This window comes from Pangasianodon hypophthalmus, chromosome 15 (genome assembly GCF_027358585.1).
Source record: "Pangasianodon hypophthalmus isolate fPanHyp1 chromosome 15, fPanHyp1.pri, whole genome shotgun sequence".
Classification (NCBI taxonomy): Eukaryota; Metazoa; Chordata; class Actinopteri; order Siluriformes; family Pangasiidae; genus Pangasianodon; species Pangasianodon hypophthalmus.
The window spans coordinates 22,778,039-22,798,799 of record NC_069724.1 but is presented as its reverse complement, the minus strand read 5'-3'; the positions used below and the strand labels follow the sequence as shown (position 1 = coordinate 22,798,799).

At 37.9% G+C, this 20,761-nt stretch overlaps 1 protein-coding gene across 1 annotated transcript; it reads left to right on the top strand.

Moving 5' to 3' along the window:
- The first annotated feature begins 684 nt into the window (after window positions 1-684).
- On the top strand, window positions 685-18,686 carry dmgdh (dimethylglycine dehydrogenase). The gene is made up of 16 exons (XM_034311513.2): window positions 685-893; window positions 3,082-3,253; window positions 4,089-4,187; window positions 5,216-5,380; window positions 7,068-7,272; window positions 10,363-10,611; window positions 10,794-10,992; window positions 11,378-11,547; window positions 11,927-12,080; window positions 12,235-12,400; window positions 13,103-13,233; window positions 15,074-15,291; window positions 15,903-16,060; window positions 16,266-16,325; window positions 16,449-16,583; window positions 17,224-18,686. Exons 1-16 carry the CDS (start codon window positions 769-771, stop codon window positions 17,431-17,433), a joined length of 2,616 nt encoding a protein of 871 aa, XP_034167404.2. The 5' UTR covers window positions 685-768; the 3' UTR covers window positions 17,434-18,686.
- Window positions 18,687-20,761: the final 2,075 nt, after the last annotated feature.

The following is a 20,761-nucleotide window of genomic DNA, read 5'->3' as shown; positions in this document are numbered from 1 at the left end:
ACAATCGTGGTACTTTTTATCCATTTCTAGTTACATTTTGCCATGCAAACAAGTTAGAAACAAGTTAGTTCCTGTTATCACTTACGCTACAGCTATAATCAGTCTGAAAAAAAAAATCAGCTATAATCAGTCTGAAAAAAAAAAGCATAAAGTGCAAACTCCTCAGTCCTGAAGACTTTTCAGTATCAGAAATCTTACAGCTTAATCTAAGAACAACACGTTATACTTTTTATCTGTTTATAGTTGCTTTTAATATAGTGCACATTCTCGAGACAAAAGAGGTTTTAATGGATTTCACAAAAGATTGAAAGCTGAATGTGGATTTTGGATGCACAAATAGGAAAACAATGCTAACATGCACAACAAAAAGAACTGAGTGTAAGGTTGAATCTCCTAAACTAGTGTCTATTCACTACTTAGTGCACTATTGTGTGAGTTCTGTCATTTTGTAAGCATAGTGGAGAACATATAGCACAGAGTGCTTAACTGCTTAGGGTTAGCGTCTATATGCAAAATACCCTTCAAGACACAGATAATACAGGTTGTGAATTAACTCTGCAATTTATTATAAATCTGCAATACAAGATTAATTCAACGTTATATTTGGAAATATAACCTTGGTTAACGTGGACACAGTTCTGACTTGCTACAGCTTAAGTGCGCCAGTGCGCATGCGCGGGAAGACCAACGCGAAGGAGGGTCTGCGTTTCAGTTGTGCGCGTGCTGCAGAGACAGGGAAAGTGAGCGTCTCATAGAGACCTGTGCAACATGTCCAGACTTTTAAACACACTTCATGCGCAATTAAGAAGAGATTTCAACTTCTGCAGGAAGTTGAGGGGAGTCACAGTGCGGAGTTTAAGCTGCACACTGCGGAAAGAAGCTGAGGAGAAAAGGTAATGACAACACAAATGAGTTCTCAGGTTGTATGTATGTGTGTGTGTGTGTGTGTGTGTGTGTGAGAGAGAGAGAGAGAGAGTGAGTGTGTGTGAGAGAGGTAAGTGTGTCTTGCAAGGCTGATGGAATAGTTAAAAAGTGGAAAAATATCTAAAAGTGATACTTCTAAATCATGAGTCAGATTTATTATTATTATTATTATTATTATTATTATTATTATTATTAAATTATTGAGCAACTGTGGCAACTGTTTTGAGCCTCCAGCATTACACAAAGACACTTCCCTCCATGTATAATGTTCTGTGTAATCACTATTACTCTATGAACATATTGATTTATCTATAAGACAGCATTTTATTCCATGCACTGATACTGCTGTCAGATGAAGCAGTGTTATCACTGAATGCACAAGTTATCAGTGTAACCTGTGCTCAAACATCTTCCATCGTTTCAACACTTTTTCCCATTAAAAGTAACTCTGACCAAGAATGCTTTAGAATTGTAATGAATAAGTGGTTTAACAGATCCTCTGTATTGTGTATATTTTTAATTGTTACAATACATCTTGCACAATTGAACAAATAGCTCACTCAAGTATATACAAAGTATACTATACAATCTATACAATCTATACTGTACAATCCATACAGTCTATATTATACAATCTATACTGTTCAATCCATACAATCTATACTATACAATCTATACAATCTATACCATACAATCCATACAGTCTATATTATACAATCTATACTGTTATATACTATGCAATCTATACAATCTATACTGTATAATCCATACAATTAATACTGTACATTCCATACAATCTATACTGTATAATCCATACAATCTATTCAATCTGTACTGGACAATTTATGCAGTCTATACTGTACAATCTATATTATACAATCTATAGAGTCTGTTCTATACAGTCCATGCTATACAGTCTGAACTATACAATCTATACAATCTATACAATCTATACCATACAATCCATACAGTCTATACTATACAATCTATACGATCTATACCGTACAGTCCATACAATCTATACTATACAATCTATACCGTACAATCCATACAGTCTATACTATACAATCTATACGATCTATACCGTACAGTCCATACAATCTATACTATACAATCTATACCGTACAATCCATACAGTCTATACTATACAATCTATACTATACAGTCTATACTATACAATCTATACTATACAGTCTATACAGTTTTATACTATGCAATCTATACAGTCTATACTGTATAATCCATACAATTAATACTGTACATTCCATACAATCTATACTGTATAATCCATACAATCTATTCAATCTGTACTGGACAATTTATGCAGTCTATACTGTACAATCTATATTATACAATCTATACTGCACAATCCATACCATCTATATTATACAGTCTATACAGTCTATTCTATACAGTCCATGCTATACAGTCTGAACTATACAATCTATACAATCTATACAGTCTATATTATGCAATCCATATTTATCTATCTATACTGTATAATCCTTACAATTTATTCAGTCTGTACTGTACAGTCTATGCAAGCTATACAGTACAATCTGTACAATTTATAATTTTCTTTTTCATATTTTTATCATTGTTGTTATTTTATTTGTTATTATTTATCATCCATTTTGTACTACAGCATCCATGGGAATGTGCAAACTAAGAATATCTTTGTACAGGGAAGCTTGTGCATATGAGAATAAAGTTCCTGAGTCTTGAATCTGATTGGAGTCAGCTTTAATTAAGTCCAGAGATGCCAGGCTTTATTAACATCATCAACATCATCATCATCATCTATTCATTCATTCAGCTTTATCCTGGTCAGGGTTGTGGTGGATCTAGACCAGACCTCTGGAACACTGTGTGTGAGGCGGGAATACACCCTGGAAACACCCTACAGTCCATCACAGGCCACCATGTACACACACACAAACAAACATTCACACACTCATTCACACCTAGAGCCAATGCAGCCTCACCAACTCACTGAGCATATTTTCTGGAGGTGGGAGGAAACCGGAGAACCCAGAGGAAACCCATATAGACACAGGGGAGGAGAACATGGATAAAAAGTAGTTATGAGCTTGTATCTCCACAGTTTCTGTTTTATTTCCCAACATTCTCAGTCCTCTCATCTTTTCTTTCTCTCAGTGATGGAGGTGTAGGAGCTCTGGGAAAGAGGCTGAAGGATACAGCCGAGACTCTGATCATCGGAGGAGGATGTGTCGGTGTGAGTCTGGCCTACCACCTGGCCAAAGCCGGACAGAAGGATGTGGTGCTTCTGGAGAAGTCCGAGCTGACTGCTGGATCCACCTGGCACGCTGTAGGTCTAACAAAGGGTTAAACAATTTTGTACAAGATTGTACTATTTGCTGTTCGCTATTTGTATTTTGCTTGATTATACACACGCTTGAAGACTTAATGGCCTTTAAATGAGCAGTTTGTTATTTCTTAGACCTTTTCTGGATGATTTGCAATTGCATTGAAAGACTGGACCTGACAAACATATTTGGCAAATTGAGATTTACAGGGTTCTAGCTGGCTTTTTTTTTTTGGTTATTTACTGAATATTGCATTTCATAGTATTTAAAAAAAATCTTAAAGTCACAGAATTTAATTAAATGAATAGAATTTTTATGTAAAATACCATTGATTGAATTATCATTCCAAGGTTTTGTAATCATTTTCATCTCTAATTTAAATAGAAATCACAGCTCTGTTTTGAATGACACTGTGTAGTCATAGAAGCCCCACCCACTTCCCTGGTAAACTTGTGTTGCAAGGCTTTTATTCGCATACTGCAACCTGATTGGCTCTTACAATTTTTGACACAACACTGTCAGATTTTTCAATGAATTTTTTTTTTTTAGCTTCTTATGTTTTTTTTTTGTTTTTTGTTTTTTAAAAAAGGCAGCAAAACCACTACAGTGACAATATTTGCAACAGTCTGAACACTCAGATTAATTCCCCAAAAAGGCTTTAATCCACATTTTACAAATTTATGGTAAGTTATGGTAAACTGATTAATGCATAATGTAATCGTCAGTACAGGAGCTATTAGAACTTAAGCTTATAAGCAGTGATTTCTAGTAATAAATGACCTTTTTGGGCTTTATTATATGATGATCATATAACGATGATGGTGTTTCTGTCTACAGGCTGGACTGACCACATACTACCATCCAGGGATCAATCTAAAGAAGATTCATTATCACAGCATTAAGCTGTACGAGCGGCTGGAAGCAGAGACGGGCCAGGTAAGACATTAAAGAGCAGCTTCTAAATGATGGGAAATGTATCCAATACTCTTAAAAAAAAAGAAGTACTTTTTTAAATTCGTAGTTTCCTGATGGAGATGTATGCTCAGCAGGCTAATGTTCTCCTGCATGTTTTTTAATTCTTTCATTCAAAAAACAGGGAGAGGAAAAAAAAAAAAAACTACTGACTTTTGAAAACACAAGTTTTCGTTAGCTGTGCAGCTAAGTTACGCTGCGATGCACCTTGACGCTATAACTATAATGCTGTCTTATTGTTCTGAATCCAACCACCTTCTGCACTACACTCATCAGCTTTTACTACATAGAGTAATTTCCATGCATAGATGACAGACATTCTTTTAAGAACCAAGAACACACACGTGTGTGGAAAAACAGACAAAGTTGAGCTAATTAAAGCTGTCTTTTAACTGTCCTGCTTTGTACACAAAGTCAAATAAAGACTCTGTCCTCACCCGAATATCTTTTATGTCTGATGTGAAGAGGAAAAACGGCAGCCAAACGTTGGACAAACACGATGTGCTAAGACACTTTGTGAGAAAAGGATAATGATTGTCATTCGTCCCTCTAGGTGGAAATTTATATACTCATTTGTCTGTTTTGACCAGCATTTAACCAGCTAACTAGCTCACAATACGTTATTATATTACATGAGCTACCACTTTTTAGCCTGCTCTGGGCAGCCACAACATGGGACTGGGCATCACACTGGAGTTTTGGTGGACTAGCTGATAAATTTATGATTAATTTGTGCACATATTAGTAACATTTATAGTGGGGAAATTTTTATATTTTAGTAATATTTTTATTTCTCTGTTGTGCCGGATGTTTCTCCAGATGTCAGTTGAATGGTTCTTTAGGAACCCAAAAAAATGGTTCTTTTTATTGCATCCCTTTAAATCAATCAATTCTTTCTTCATTCTAAATAACCTTGACAAGATTTCCAAACAAGTTTCATTATAAGGAATGCTGCAGCAATGACATGACAGTAATATAAAGTATTGTTCCAGGCAGTGGGCTTCCATCAGCCAGGAAGTGTGAGGATCGCCTCGACCTCGGCCCGAGTGGACGAGATGAAGTACCAGATGACCCGCACTCACTGGCACCCCACACCACAGTTCCTCATCGAACCCGAGAAGGTCCAGGAGCTCTTCCCTCTGCTCAACATGGACAGGGTGAGAGAGGAGCAAACTCAGTGCACGCTGCATGATTTTAAACTTCATTCTCCTGTCACTGAACAAAAGGTTGGGATTTAAGACAAATCGTGAAGAGTGAGCATTTCTGCAAAGAGACGCCTGAATATTTTCTGGAATTTTTGATATAATTGAGGATAAATAATGTGAAGAGGAACAAACAGAGCAACCCTCATGGCTAAAGCTACTCTGCTTCCTGTTGTCTAGCTAATTTAACTTTGAGAGATTTTTGGCATGTGGTGTTTAGAAATCTGAATTTTTTTAAATGTGAATTTAAAGCTTTCTTTTAGGACCGATAATGCATTTTGGCAATCCCACCTTTTTTCTTTCTTTCTTTCTTTCTTAAACAATATGTTTCTAAAGTTTTATTTAGTCACATATACAGTTAAAACATTGAGATTCTGTGATCAGGTTCTCTGGGGATCCCTTCTCCAAGTGAAAGATTTTATAATGTGTATGATGTATCTCGTTTTGCCACTATGTCCACATGGCAAAACAAATCACAAGCAAAAATACTATTGTATAGTTTGAGCACTACAGTAATTTAAATATTTTGAGTAAAGTAGTGTTCAATATGCTTGAAACCTTCTCTCCCTCTCTCTCTCTCTCTCACTCACACACACACACACACACACACACACTTTTTAATATATATACAGTACTGTGCAAAAGTCTTAGGCACTTTATTTTTTTTTAGTACAAACTTTGTTATAGATTTTTATTTTCTGACTTCTACATTATTGATTCAGTACAATAACATTTTAGATTCCAAACATTAGTTTTCCAGCACAAAATTAAATGTTCCAGAAAAATGTTTGTATGTCAGTAAAGAAAGCAGCAGATTACATAAGAGAGACACAGACAAAAAAACCATAATGAAGGCTGCTGGGTTTCGCTGCAGAAATAAGAAGCGAGTCGACAGTCAAAGTCTCCAGAAGAACTGTGGCTGCTTCTGCAAGATGCTCAGTAACACTTCCAGCTCATTTCCTTATAAAACTGCACACACTGCACCTCAGATACTGTTTTATTTAAAAAAAAAAAAGCGAAGGATCATCACACCAAATATTGACTTTGTTTCATTTATTACTGTTTACTGCTCTTTATAGCATTTTTTAAAAGTTTAAATAGAAACATTTAATTTCATTATATTTGAAGGCATCTTTGCTCTACAGCACTTCTTTGCATGTGCCTAAGACTTTTGCACAGTACTATATATTTTAGCCTGAAAGATTTTTGTGCCACTTTTTAATTCAAGAAACCAGCACCAGCATGTGGTTTGGGAACCAGTTTATGCTGGGCTTCACTACTCTGTGCTGTTACACTATAAGTTTCCTAATCTAGAACTTACCAGGAAAAAACATGCATTTACTCCTTTTCCTTCATAGTTCAAATGCGAAGAGTACAAGTAAACATGTAGTATATATGCAATATTAATAACTTTTTTAATGCTAGATAAGCAATTTGATAGGAAATTTTACTAGCACAGCTGTGCTTCTTTCTGAATTTGCGTCTACAAGCTGAAGATAAAGTACTAAAAAATGAATTGAAAAAGACAGAAGTTTTATAAATCAAATAATATATTATGGACTATAAAGTTGTCTCTATCTCTCTATCTCTCTATCTGTCTAGCTATTTTAATGTCAGCATCATTGTTTTCTCTCTTCCTCAGGTGATAGCAGGTCTCTACACTCCCGGTGATGGACACATCGATCCGTACTCTCTCACCATGGCTCTCGCCGCTGGAGCTCGGATGTATGGCGCTCAGATTTATAGCCCCGCCCCTGTGACTGGGCTCGTCCCCACACCCGATGGCAGATGGGATGTCCAGACGCCTCACGGCACCATCCGTGCCAACCGTATCGTCAACGCCACAGGTCAGTACTACAACCTGCTTCAAAGATCGGATAAATTCAAGATCGTGTCAAATCCACAACACTCCAATCCAGCTAATTCAGTAATCCATGAAGAACGAGCCCCAGCACTGAACAGCATAGAATTCATTCATTTAACTTCTACTTCTTGCAATTAAGTGTTTATTCTAAACTAGCATTATCATTAAAGGTTAAGTTTGTTTTTTTATACACGTTATGTGACCTCACAAGGATGGTGTGTATGTTTGTGAGTGCATTTTTTATTTAATTTTTTTAATTTACAAGGTCTTTGTGAGATTTTTTTCAACACCATTTTAAATGTGGCGTTTGCGTAACAAACTACAGCTGCTGTTTGCACATTTTTTTTCCCTGCTCCTGCCTCTCTTGTACTCTTGTTTTATTTTTATGGCTCCTTGCTGATTGTAGACCTGCTCTCAGTTTGCTTGGCTGAACCGTTTCACACTGGCGGGATTGAGGTTTCATGTAGCCGCCTTCCCTATCAGCCAATCAGGTCTCACCAGTGAACCAAGCCAAAAAAATGCACAAAAAAATAAAAATGGCAGCGTGTAAAACTGTTCCGTTTATTTTGGCATGCTCTTAGTTAGCGAGGCTGGTGAAAAGTAATGTGTCAGCTCTAAATATTTCGAATCAAAAAACGGTAAAGCATGACCTTCTTTCTCACTCTCTGTGTATAAATGTTCCTCATTTTCTTCTTCTTCAGTAACCTTGACTTCGTGACCCTATAGCTCTCTTTACGTTCTTCCCTTCACGCTTTAGTTCTGACTCTCCATGTGTTCCTCTAAGACTCGCTCCTCACTTTGCTTTCTAATTTTGTCCCCAGACCTGAAACCTAAAACGAGAGAAAGTACATAACTAAGTTGTTGGACCTGCTCTGTTACGTTTCGGTTAGAGAGCTTGTTTTTTTCACCCTGTTTACACACCAGCACAGCACATCACAGCAGCTCAAACTATTGGACTCTTCTTTTAAATGACTTGATGAATTAGGGTCACAAGGTATAAATTTGAATTGAAGTAAAAATGAATTTTTACTCGACTGCACTGAAACTACGATGATTTATTTTCAGCTAATGCAGCAGTCAGACTGAAAACGAATTAAGTTCGTGCTGCAGAAAAGCCAGTTCGCTGAACAAGAAAAGGACACTGGTCGTGACAGATGCACGTTTGTTGGTAGTAGCCATTACTTTTGCATCGCTCCAACTTTATCTTTGTATTTGTGTTCATATTATAAGATAACACTGGAATAATCCCATGTTGGGGGGGCAAGGAATTAAACAGCGCCTGTGTGAACTGGCCTTGCCTGTAAGGAGAAAAAAACATACGCCCCTTCCAAAATTCCAAAGGTTCTACATAACAAACATTTTTCTTTCTTTTTGGCTGCACACTGACCTACATACTGACCTACATACTGAACTATGTACTGAACTATGTACTGAACTATGTACTGAACTATGTACTGAAATACTGATTTACTTACATACTGACTGACTTACTGGCTTATGTGCTGACTGACTTGCTGACATACTTTCTTATACTGACGTACTGACTGACTTCTTGATTTACTTACTGGCTTGTGTACCGATTTACTGACTTCCTTACTTACTGACTTACCTCCTGACTTACGTGCTTACTGACATATTTATTGACATAACTCAATGATGTGATTTACCTTACAGCCAAACTACTGTCAGAGCTGCCGTTCTAGAAAATTAATCACTACCTTCTGACCAATCAGCAATGCTGTGGTCCAAACCATTTTAAAAGAATGTCTTCAGAAAAACAGAATGCCCAACGTCTGTTTTAATATCTGATCTATCAAAACGGAGTTACATGTGCAAAATTAAATTTTTTTTAGATAATTTAATGCACATTTAATGTTAAGTTATTTAACTGCTATTCAGCATTTTACATGATAAATACTCTGAGTTGTACTGCAGACACAGAAGGCACCATATTGCACGATTAAACCAGTTTTTTTTCTCTAGCATGTCTGAAAGCTTCTGAGTGATGTGAACTGTTTATTTGAACAGATTGGTCTCTGAGTGCCAACTTTGGTATGATTACACACACCCTACACACCTCCATATGCCCTACAAACTACTCACTGAGAGAGCAAGAGAGAGAGAATGTGGACACGGACAGCTGCTCAGTCAGTGAGGAGGTTACCTCAGATCACTTTAGAGCGTTATATAACCGGAGATAATCGTTCAGCTACAGGCACAAATGCGTTTTTTTTGTTGTGTTTTTTTTTTTTTTTTAAGAGCCTGAGCTGTCGGGGTGGCAGTTAAAAGCTTAACCATTGCCTCATGTCCTGCTACTTTATGAAGCGTTTCTTGGTCTTTTTTTTTTTTTTTTTTTTTGACATTTTACACACTGCACACCGCTGTCTGTTTTTTTCTGGACGAGAACGAAAACTTTGAGTGACAGATTAGTGTCAGAGGCAACAAAACGGGATTAAAGCTTCTAAATTGCAGATGAAGGCAAAGTAAAGAAAGAAAAGACAAAACTTTTGGGTGGTAGGAAATGTTTGGAAACATCATCATCTTTGCACAAAGGAATAGGTGGGTGATATGACTGATGATATATGATAGTGGTGTTGCATTTTAAAAAATCGATACTTTATCTAATGTTTTCAAAAAACAAATGTATTTTTATCTTATATATAAAAATAACATTATTTAAAAAATTCTAAATATTGAAGACTAAAATAAGAAAGTAAATCTGTAAAAATTTTATAATTTTGCAATTTAGAGATGAAGTACAAAATTTTAACATCAAATCAGTCAGTCTGTAATTACGTCTGAGGTCTGAACTCAACCCTGAATACAGCCCTTAGGAGTCTTCTTTTACTTTTAACTATAAAAGGGCATTTTCATTGGTCACCACATTGATTATGACTCGTTGGCGGCTAGAACCCGATCCCAACTTTGCTTGATTTTGAATGTAGAATGTATATTCTTGTAAATATTACCCTAAAAACTGAAACTATTAGACCAAAATATTCATGCTAAACTCATTTTCGACTGAATTGCCTTATAATGCTCCTTAGATGTTCATGATCTCATTGGTCCACAGGTTTCTGGGCACGGGAACTTGGCCAGCTGGTTGGTCTGGAGCATCCCACGATTCCTGTCCATCACCAGTACGTGGTGACTGCGACGATTCCCGAGGTGAAGGCCCTGAAGCAGGAGCTGCCTGTGATCCGGGACCTGGAGGGTTCGTACTACTTGCGTCAGGAGAGAGATGGCCTGCTGTTCGGCCCCTATGAAAAGGAGGAGAAGATGGTGCTGCAGGACTCGTGGGTCCGAGATGGAGTCCCTCCAGGTACCAAGAACCAACCAGTGTGATGTGACTCCCAGTGGGAGTGTTCATTCTCTCATTCTATAAAGCCTCAGATTATTAGACCTTGAATCTGTACTTTGAACAGAACATGGTTTATGAATTCAAAATGCTTTTATTTTTATAGAATGTTTATTTATTCAAAATGTTTATCAACCTCTAATTAGGTTTCGGTAAGGAGCTGTTCGAATCAGACCTGGACCGCATCATGGAGCACGTGGAAATGGCCATGGAGATGGTTCCTGTCCTCAAGCACGCTGACATCATCAACATTGTGTCCGGACCGATCACATACACCCCGGACCTGCTGCCCATGGTGGGGCCACATCAGGGACTCCGCAACTACTGGACCGCCATCGGCTTTGGGTAAAAACGCACCACTGTGGCCATTTTGAAAGTGTTTATTAATACTCTGTAAATTATAAAATTATTAGCTGTCTACTGTCTGCTTCTTAAAATACAGTGCTGTGGAGTACTCAAATCTGATTGCTCAGAAGGTGTTGATTGATTTTCAGTAACAGCATCTCTGACAGAAGTTCTCGCTGCAAGAAAATCGCCAGTTTATATTAATGCACTCGTCCCAATATGTTATCAGAGGTATAAGAGGAATAAAATGCTTTGGGACATGCTGTTATCGGAAAATAATCAACTTCAAGGTCAAACTGTATCCCAGAACCTTTTACAAAGCAAAATATATGTTTTTGTAAATAAATAACCAGACGACTGAATGATTTTTTGGGTCATGTGATAGGTATGGTATCATTCACGCGGGTGGAGTTGGAAAGTTCCTCAGTGACTGGATCATGAGCGGTGAGCCTCCTTATGATCTGATTGAATGCGACCCAAACCGCTACGGCAAGTGGACCACCGTGCCGTACATGTGTGCCAAGGCCAGAGAGTCATACGGCTTTAACAATGTGGGTAAGTTTAAATAAAAAAAAGGCCCAAGCACAATCTAAACATGGCAGTGTGGTATGCTTACAAGATACAACTTGGCTTTATAATATTCAAGATTCAAGATTTTTGTATGTCACATACACAATTATATACAGTATATAACTTGCAGTGAAATGGAAACCTGGACTACTCCTCTTTAGACTGTGCGTTAAATACTAAAATAAAGTTAAAATTTAAAAATCAGAAATGAATAAGAAATAATAAGAAATAAGATAAGAAATGTGAAATATATGTACAGGAATGTGCAAAAGGGATGTACAAAATATGCAGGGAATGTGCAGGTGGTGTAATGGTTTTTCTCTCTCTCTCTCTCTCTTTCTCTCTCTCTCTCTCTCTGTCTCAGTGGGTTACCCTAAAGAGGAGCGCTTTGCTGGTCGCCCCACTAGCAGAGTCAGTGGGCTCTATGAGCAGCTGAAAGATAAATGCTCCGTGGGCTTCCATGCAGGCTGGGAGCAGCCACATTACTTCTACAAGCCAGGAGATGACGTGGGCTACAAGTATAACATCCACCTTTCCACATGAACATGAACATGAACATGAACACTACAGCATGATGTTGTCTTGATGTTTGGTCACCTCTACACATTACTATTAATTAGTACAATTTTCTCTGCTATATGAGATAAATGTGATATTTTTGGCCATGCACAGACCGAGTTTCAGAAGAACAAACTGGCACGGACCAGTCGGCCGAGAGTGCAAGCTTGTAATGGAGAAAGTGGGCGTTATTGACCTTTCACCGTTTGGCAAGTTCATGGTCAAAGGGAAGGATGCGCACAGACTGCTGGACCGACTGTTTGCCAACACCATGCCGAAGGTGAGAGGCAGAAGATGAAACAACAGGGCGAGATCTGCAAATTGTTCACCACTGTTTCTATATTTCCATATTTCCACATTTTTTTCCTTGATGCTTTTCTGCCACAGGACAACATTGTTGTTTTGTTTTCAGGCTTTGTTTAAACATGTCAATCTGCATTTTATTGTCTTATTAACTGTGAGAGAGAAAAAAAAAGAGGTTGGTGAGAGAACTAATTTGTATTGCTTAAATTAAGCATAAAAATTGTTTTGGAACACTTTGGGTTGTTCTGTTTTTGGAAAATAATCAACTTCAGGGTGGTGACGGTGACTCTGCTTCATCACACCACCCCGTCGTTGATTATTTTCCTATAACAGCACACCCCCAAATGTTTTAATGTAGTACTCAAAGCCTAGAAATTCATTCCTAGTGTGTATGACAGTGCTTCTGGTTTTGAAGGTTAGTTGAAAGCTGTTTTTACTGCTGTTATTATTGGGTTTTTTATTATGTTGAATTACAAGAAAATTCTAAGGACCTGTCTATATAATGTTTAATCTGATTGTCATCTTTATATCTTTACATACACATGCTTTGAATGGTGTAGCTGTAGTTTAAATATTATTCTTTGTTGTTTTTGGGAACTCATGGTGTTCTGTTAGCTTTATGTTAGTTGTGATGATGTGATGATGTGATGATGACGTCAGTTCGGTTACTGCTGCACAGGTGGGCTTGACTAACATCAGTCACATGCTGACACAGAGGGGGCGTGTCTATGCTGAGGTCACCATTACCCAGGTCGCACCTGGAGAGTTCCTGCTCATCACTGGCTCAGGGTCCGAATTGCACGATCTGAGGTTGGTCTATCGCAAGCAATTTCTATTTTTTTTTTTTTTTAAACCTTGCTGATACATATTTACATTTAATTAACTGACATTTAATTGATCCAAAATGACTTCCATGTGAGGCAAACTACAACACAGAGTTGATGGTTAAGAGGTCCAGCACTGGCTCTCTGGCAGTCCTGGGAATTGAGCTCACAACTTTCCACTCACTAGCAGGATCTAGTTTTTTTTAACCCCAAGTTACTAGGTATAATATTCAATTACGCAAAAGATAGTGAGACAAATATCCATTTGCACAAGAATTGCAACACTTCCTGATTTTGCTTCTTGCCTGTAGATGACCTTTTGATCTAAGTTTGTAATCTTAACCTGATAATATCCTCTGGGTCAAAGTATGTAGCATTTCAGACATGGGTAACGTTTTTTATCTGGGGTCAGTGAGTTTTTTCCCTGAGAGGTTGAGAGAAGGATGGATGTAAAGAGGTCATCATTCAGAAATAGGGCAGTAAGGAAGCATGGACGGTAAGTTGCCTGAAACAGTGCACAAGACAAACACAGACCCAAAAGTGTGACAAAATGCGTCCAGACACTCATTAAAAATACAACAGAAATGTACAGTTTCTTCAGTTATGTGATGAACGTTGAAGTTACAACCACTGAGACAGCCAGTGTATTTAGCATTAATTTCTGCTCACAGGAATATTAACTATATTAACCATATGCATGGTATATAGTAGATTTGAACTTGATGTAAAATTATTCAAAAGCATTTTCTGTTGCTGGACCTAAAACTCTCACTGAGGTTACAGAGGCTCCAGAAGGTTTTATAACTCGTCTCGCTTTTTCGCCACACGCATATACACACACATACAGCCTACACACATTCTGGCCTTCATCATACTCGTATGAACCTCCCAAGGACTTCTTATTGGTGGTTATAAAAAGTGAATGTTTCACAGTGAGACTATTTTAGACCTCAGTATTGTAAGACTTGCCACAAACAGATGCCTGAGTGACAGTCCTTGGCCTTGCTCAAGTCAGAAAACATCACACTCCACAAACACAGTTGGATTCTTTAGTGTGCTGAGGCTGCCCTCTTGTGGTCTGATTCACACATTTTAAAACATTTTGGACAAATTCTGTACAGTACAGTGATGTAAAACATTTAAAAAACATGTAACATAAGCAGTCATGACAATTAGCTATTTGTGAATTCTTTGATAGCAAGCTAATTATCTAGCTAATATTATCTAGCAGAAACCGGCTAACTTGCTAACAAAAAGGAAAACCATTAGCAAACTAAGATTATATAAGCCCAATTAGTTTATCTAGTTATTACATTACTGCAGTGGCAGGCTGGTTACCTAACCAGCTCTCACAGCTAACTTGACTAACTAATTAGCTAATATTAGCTTTCGTTAACTCTCCATGCTTGCTATTTAAATAAGTAAAAGCAGTAGTAGTAGTAACTAGCACCAGTGCTTTCAAAATGGTGTCAGGAGACTTTAGCATGCTTTAACGATTTTCTTAATAATGTGTGGCAATCATGATCATGTCTGTTTTGCTTTTTGGAAATTGTTCAGGCCCTTACAGACATGCTTGCTTGTATAATAAGATAGGGAATAAAACACTAGTGGGTGTGGCATTAAAGGAGAATAATCAGCGAGTTGGTGGTGCGATGTGGTCCAACACTAAGCGGAGTTACAGTTACCACCATGAAGTTGATTATTTTCCCATAACAGCACTTCCTGAAGTGTTTTTATTATCTTATAACACAGCTTCAAGTTCCAGTTATTACACTTTTTAAATTAATTAGATTTAATTACATTTTGGTTTTCTGCCTCCTCCTTAGATGGATAGAAAGAGAAGCAGCTGATGGCGACTATGATGTGGACATCACTAATGTGACTGATGATATCGGAGTGCTGGGAGTGGCGGGCCCAAACTCTCGCAAAGTCCTGCAAAAACTCACCAATGAAGATCTGAGCAATGGCTCCTTTAAATTCCTCCACTGCAAATCCATTCAGCTGGCTGGAGTCCCGCTGCGGGCCATACGGATATCATACACAGGTATGAGAATGGGGAATTCTGCCTCACATGGCAACCGTAATCACACCAGTAAGTTTTATTAGTTTTGATAAAAGAATAATCTTGTTGAATTATTTCTCAGTTAAAATTACATCATTCTTCATTCTCAAATTTTAGTTGTACGATTTTTCTCGTATCCTGTATGAAGTTGTAAGACAAATGTTTGGTGTTCAACATTTTTTTCCCTTTAGTTTGTACTAAAGCTACAAGACTCATGTTGGTTAAAATTAAAACCATTCTGCAAAGACATACTCAACTCAGCTTCACTTTTAAATAAATGAGCAAATTCTGGTTTTCCCGGATAGCTGCCCTTGTAACGTTACATCTTTCAGTTAGATAGTGAAGTTTTATTCATGTATATAGATCATATTAAGTCACACTGCATACTAAACCACATTAGCACATCTGTGTAACATTATGCATTAGCTACATTAGCCTTGCAGCTTTATTATTATGCAATGCTTAATATTATTAATACCAAAAAAATGAACTTCAGTGAATGCCCAATGCTGGGATGTTAGAAAGGACCCATTAAACAGACCAGGCCTGTGAGTGTATATGTGTGCAGTACATTTGCTTGTGTATTTGTTAAGGGGAGCTGGGTTGGGAGCTGTATGTGGACATGCCAAAGCTGGCAGAAGTATACAAGGCCATCATGGAGGCTGGAAAAGAAGAGGGCATTGATAACTTCGGCACTTACGCCATGGCCTCCCTCAGGCTGGAAAAGGGCTTCCGAGGCTGGGGAGCTGAGGTCTCTCTCTCACACACACACACACACACATAGTCAAAGTAGAAGATAAAGATCACACAAATATGTAAATAAATACCTATCAGACTGAAAATCTAAACTGTTAAATTAAAACTAATTTCTGCCCATCTTTGTTGTGGTTTTGTGTGTGTGTGTGTGTGTGTGTGTGTGTGTGTGTGTGTGTGTGTGTGTGTGTGTGTGTATATAGATGAACTGTGACACAAATCCTCTTGAGGCAGGTCTCGATTACTTCATCAAACTCAACAAGGTAGCTTTTAAATATGTTTTTTGATTAAAGTATATGTTAAGAAAACTTTTAGGTTATCAAGGCCTAAATCATCACTGTGTGTGTGTGTGTGTGTGTGTGTGTGTGTGTGTGTGTGGGTGGCAGCCTGCAGATTTCATTGGAAAGAAGGCACTACAGGAAATCAAGGCCCAGGGACTAACGAGGAAGTTAGCGTATCTCACCGTGGATACGGACAACATTGACCCTGAGGGCAATGAGACCATTTGGCACAATGGAAAGGTAAAATACAACGTTCATCAGAAGATTTGTTAGAGGGGAATATTTGTGAACAGTTCATTAAAAGCTGGCATTTTAGAATTAACAACATATTTTTACACATTTGTACACAAATTAAAAGTAATAATTTTACTACTTTACCTTCTCATAATTCCTCCTCATAATAATTTCGTTGACCGCAGCTTGCAGTTTGCTTTGTTTCAGTCATTAATCATGAAGTGCGTCCAGATTGCTGTCATTTTTGTGTTGTCTATTTTTTAGTGTAGTACACTAGGCTTACATAGTATCACCTGGTAGCGGATGCATGTATTGGACCATTTTTATGAATAGGAGTACGAGTAAGTGAACATGGTATTAGGCTGATACCCGATACCAGTGTACAAATTTACCCCAAATTTAATTAACCAGCCAAGTCATGCTTGGCATCTGAAGTTTGCTTCTTTAGTTTTGCACTGCAGCTACAAGGCTAATATAGCTAACAAGTAATGGAAGCTTATAGCCTCCAGTTTGGCACCATTTATAATGCCATGGTTTCTATTATAACCTCTCCTCCGTCCTGGCCCATCATTGTTAGCAACGTTGTTAGCAAGTTAATACTTTATCATGTGAGTTTTACAATTCCACACTTGTGTGCTCCGTCTAGGTGGTTGGGAACACGACCTCCGGAGCGTACAGCTACTCGATTCAGCAGAGCCTGGCGTTTGGTTACCTCCCCATTGACCTGGCCACCGTTGGTCAGAAGGTGGAGGTGGAGCTTCTGGGCAGGAAGTATCCAGCCACGGTGGTTCAGGAGCCGCTGATCCACACTGAGCCCACCAGAACACGTCTGCAGAAGAAGAAGAGTGCAGCGTGAAGTGTGAACGCTCGTTTGGGGAAACCAGTCCTCAGCTTTGTAACCAGAAAAAAGATTATTTTCAGTCATGGTACTGAATTATGCAATAAACTCAACACATGACAGTTGCATTTCAGAAATAAAACCTAAACATGACATGGCTCTGAAATAAAAATAGAAAGATGCAATTTTTTGCATGTCTTAATAAAGGAAAAATATCATGTCTTACACAAGACTAATGAGCTGTTGGGCCATTAAAGTTGGCCCATTATTAAAAAGTTTTAAAAATGAACTTTTTGTTTTGAACACTGATGGTACCATCACATAAAACAAAAAAGCAAACGACCCCTTGATCTTCTGCTCTTTTCCCAATCTAAAATGCTAATGACATTAATTATATGGCCCTACATTAATGCTATCAGGCTTTTTACTAAACATTGCAGCAAAAAGAAAAAAGGGTCCATGTCCAGGAGATTTCAGGCAGTTTAATTTGCCAGGAATAAATTGCTGTATTGATATAATATAACTTTATGAGACATTATGGAATGAATGTTTATTGTGTCGAATGAGAAAGCTGGAAAAGTGGGAGCACAAGGTTTTTTGAGCTAAACAAGTTAAAAGTTTAATGTTTAAACTCACAGATTAAGATCAGGTAAGGCACCTTAATCATGGCAATGAAGTATTCCTATAATTTCTTTGAAGCCAGTGACTTTTTTTTTTTTTGTCCATGATGCCTAATAAGAATAGCTGTGGACAAGATGATAACATCTTCAACAATCACCAAGTAGACCAGGCAAATGACAAAATACTGTGGAAAAACATATTAGTAAAACTTGGAGGTTTGAAGGTTGTAAAGATTTTAGTAGCAGATTATTGCCTAATCTCAGGTTATCATCATCTCATTAACCTCTTCCACTATGTCGGAGTTGTAAATCATTTCTTTTTTTTTTATAATCTAAATCAGTATTATTGAATAGTGTTTTTGTTACTTACATAAGAAATTTATATCTACCTTAATCAAATAAATAATTATTTTTGATTCAGTGTTGAATGTAATTTGGCAGATTAAATTCTGCTCATTTAAATATCTTCGAGCTCATTTTTGGTGCCTATAACAAACTGACCTCAGTCTTGTATTATTTTTTTTTTTGCCATTAATGAAAGGAACCATTGGTCTTGTACTAAAGTATCCCTGTAAATGTGAATGTTTAGTCTTTTATTTTTAAATTTTCTGTTCACAAGCTTTTGAATAAACTCATCATTACTGAACTTCACTTCTGTGTTCAAGTTTCTGTGGATATTCTCACTCATTCTTTTCTGTTCCATTGATTTGGTCTGTCTCAACAATGAACATGAGAACAATGCTGCTTTCTGTGCTTGTGATGAAAGGGTGTGAGTCAAATCCCAAGCTTGGTGTTATCACTTGTCTTGGAAGGTCAGGTCACAACTGGACATCGCTAAAAACAGGTTTGAATGGGATCCAATGAGTCTAATGATCAGATCACTCAAACCACCTGCGGAGGAGGTCTGGGATGCATGTGGCCAAAATACAATTGTAGCGAGAATGGAAACTTGCCTAATGCATCATCGACAACATCAAAAGACTGTCACCACTGTTGCCAGGTTTGTGGTTTTCCTGTGGAATCGAGACGCTTTTGAATTGTCCAGTCATGCTGTTGATACACATAACCAGTTTTTTGTCCATGCAAACAATATATAAGTAAATCTCTCTTTTTAATATGCATGTTCTAAAATGTTTACATGGTAACCACTTACAAAGTCACTTGCACTTAATCTGAGCCTAATAATAAATGTGAAAAAAATGTGTTATTTAATATATTTAACAAAGAAAAACCTATAATTGTTGATATGGGAAATCTTTCTGTCTGAATCTTTTCATTTTTGGAAGGAGCCTCCATTGTCAGTGCTTTGTAACAGTCAGAGGTAAACCTGTAACTATGTTTTCCTCTATGGTAAAGTCTTTAGGATAGGGTACTTTGCACCTTGTGGTTTGTCTGTAACAAACTGTATTTTTTGTCTTATAAAGTCCAAGAGAGAGCAAATACAAGAGAGGCTGATAAAGAAACAACTGATTACAAACTGTTACAATGTACACTCACCATCCACTTTATTAGGAACACCTGTACATTCATGCAGTTATCTAATCAGCCAGTCATGTGGCAGCAGTGCAATGCAAAAAAGGCAGATACATTTACATTTACGGCATTTGGCAGACGCCCTTATCCAGAGCGACTTACAATTATCTGATTTATACAACTGAGTAGTTCAGGGTTAAGGGCCTTGCTCAAGGGCCCAGCAGTGGCAGCTTGGTGGTGCTGGGATTTGAACTTTCAACTTTACGATCAGGAGTCTAACATCTTAACCACAGAGCTACCACTTCCCAGATACACGTTGAGAGCTTCAGTTAATGTTCACATCAAAGAAAAATCTGATCTCAGTGACTTTAACTGTGGCATGGATGTTGGTAACAGGTGGGCTGGTTTGAGTGTTTCATAAACTGCTGATCTCCTGGAACGGTCTCTAGAGTTTACACAGAATGGTGCCAAAAAACAAAAAACATTTAGTGAGCGACATTTCTTGGGGTGGAAACACCTTGTTGATAAGAGAGGTCAGAGGAAAATGGCCAGAATGGTTTGAGCTGCCAGGAAGGATATAGTAACTCAAATAATCACTCTACAACCGTGGTGAACAGAAAAGCATCTCAGCATGCACAAAACATCGAACCTTGAGGTGGATGGGCTACAGCAGGTAGTAGACCACACTGGGTTCCACTCCTTTCATCCATGAATAGGAATCTGAGGCAATCATGGGCAAAGACTCACCAAAAATGGACAGTTTGCCTGGTCTTTTTCCAGTTTTCAGCTGTCCAGTTTGGGTGAGTCTGTCCCCATGATAGCCTCAGATTCTTGCATGCATTCTGAGATCCTTTTCTGCTCAACACATTTGTAAAGAGTGCTTATTTGAGTTACTATATCCTTCCTGGCAGCTCAAACCATTCTGGCCATTTTCATTCTCCTCTGATCTCTCTCCACAACAAGGTGTTTCAGCCTGCAGACCATCCGCACACAGGATGCTTTTTGTTTTTCACACCATTCTATGTAAACTCTAGAGACTGTTTTTGTGTGGAAATTGCAGGAGATCAGCAGTTTCTAAAATACTCAAACCAGCCCGTCTGGCACCAACATCCATGCCATGGTTAAAGTCACTGAGATCACATTTTTCCCCATTGTGGTGTTTGATGTGAACATTAACTGGAACTCTTGACCTGTATCTTCATGATTTTATGCATGTCTGTGACATGATTGGCTGATTAGATACCTGCATGAAT

Excerpts from the sequence above, each read along its gene's own strand:
- dmgdh (XM_034311513.2), top strand. The coding sequence starts at position 769 with ATGTCCAGACTTTTAAACACACTTCATGCGCAATTAAGAAGAGATTTC. Across the intron at positions 5,381-7,067 it reads CTCTGCTCAACATGGACAGG|GTGATAGCAGGTCTCTACAC; the intron begins GTGAGAGAGGAG and ends TCTCTTCCTCAG. Across the intron at positions 13,234-15,073 it reads TCCGAATTGCACGATCTGAG|ATGGATAGAAAGAGAAGCAG; the intron begins GTTGGTCTATCG and ends CCTCCTCCTTAG.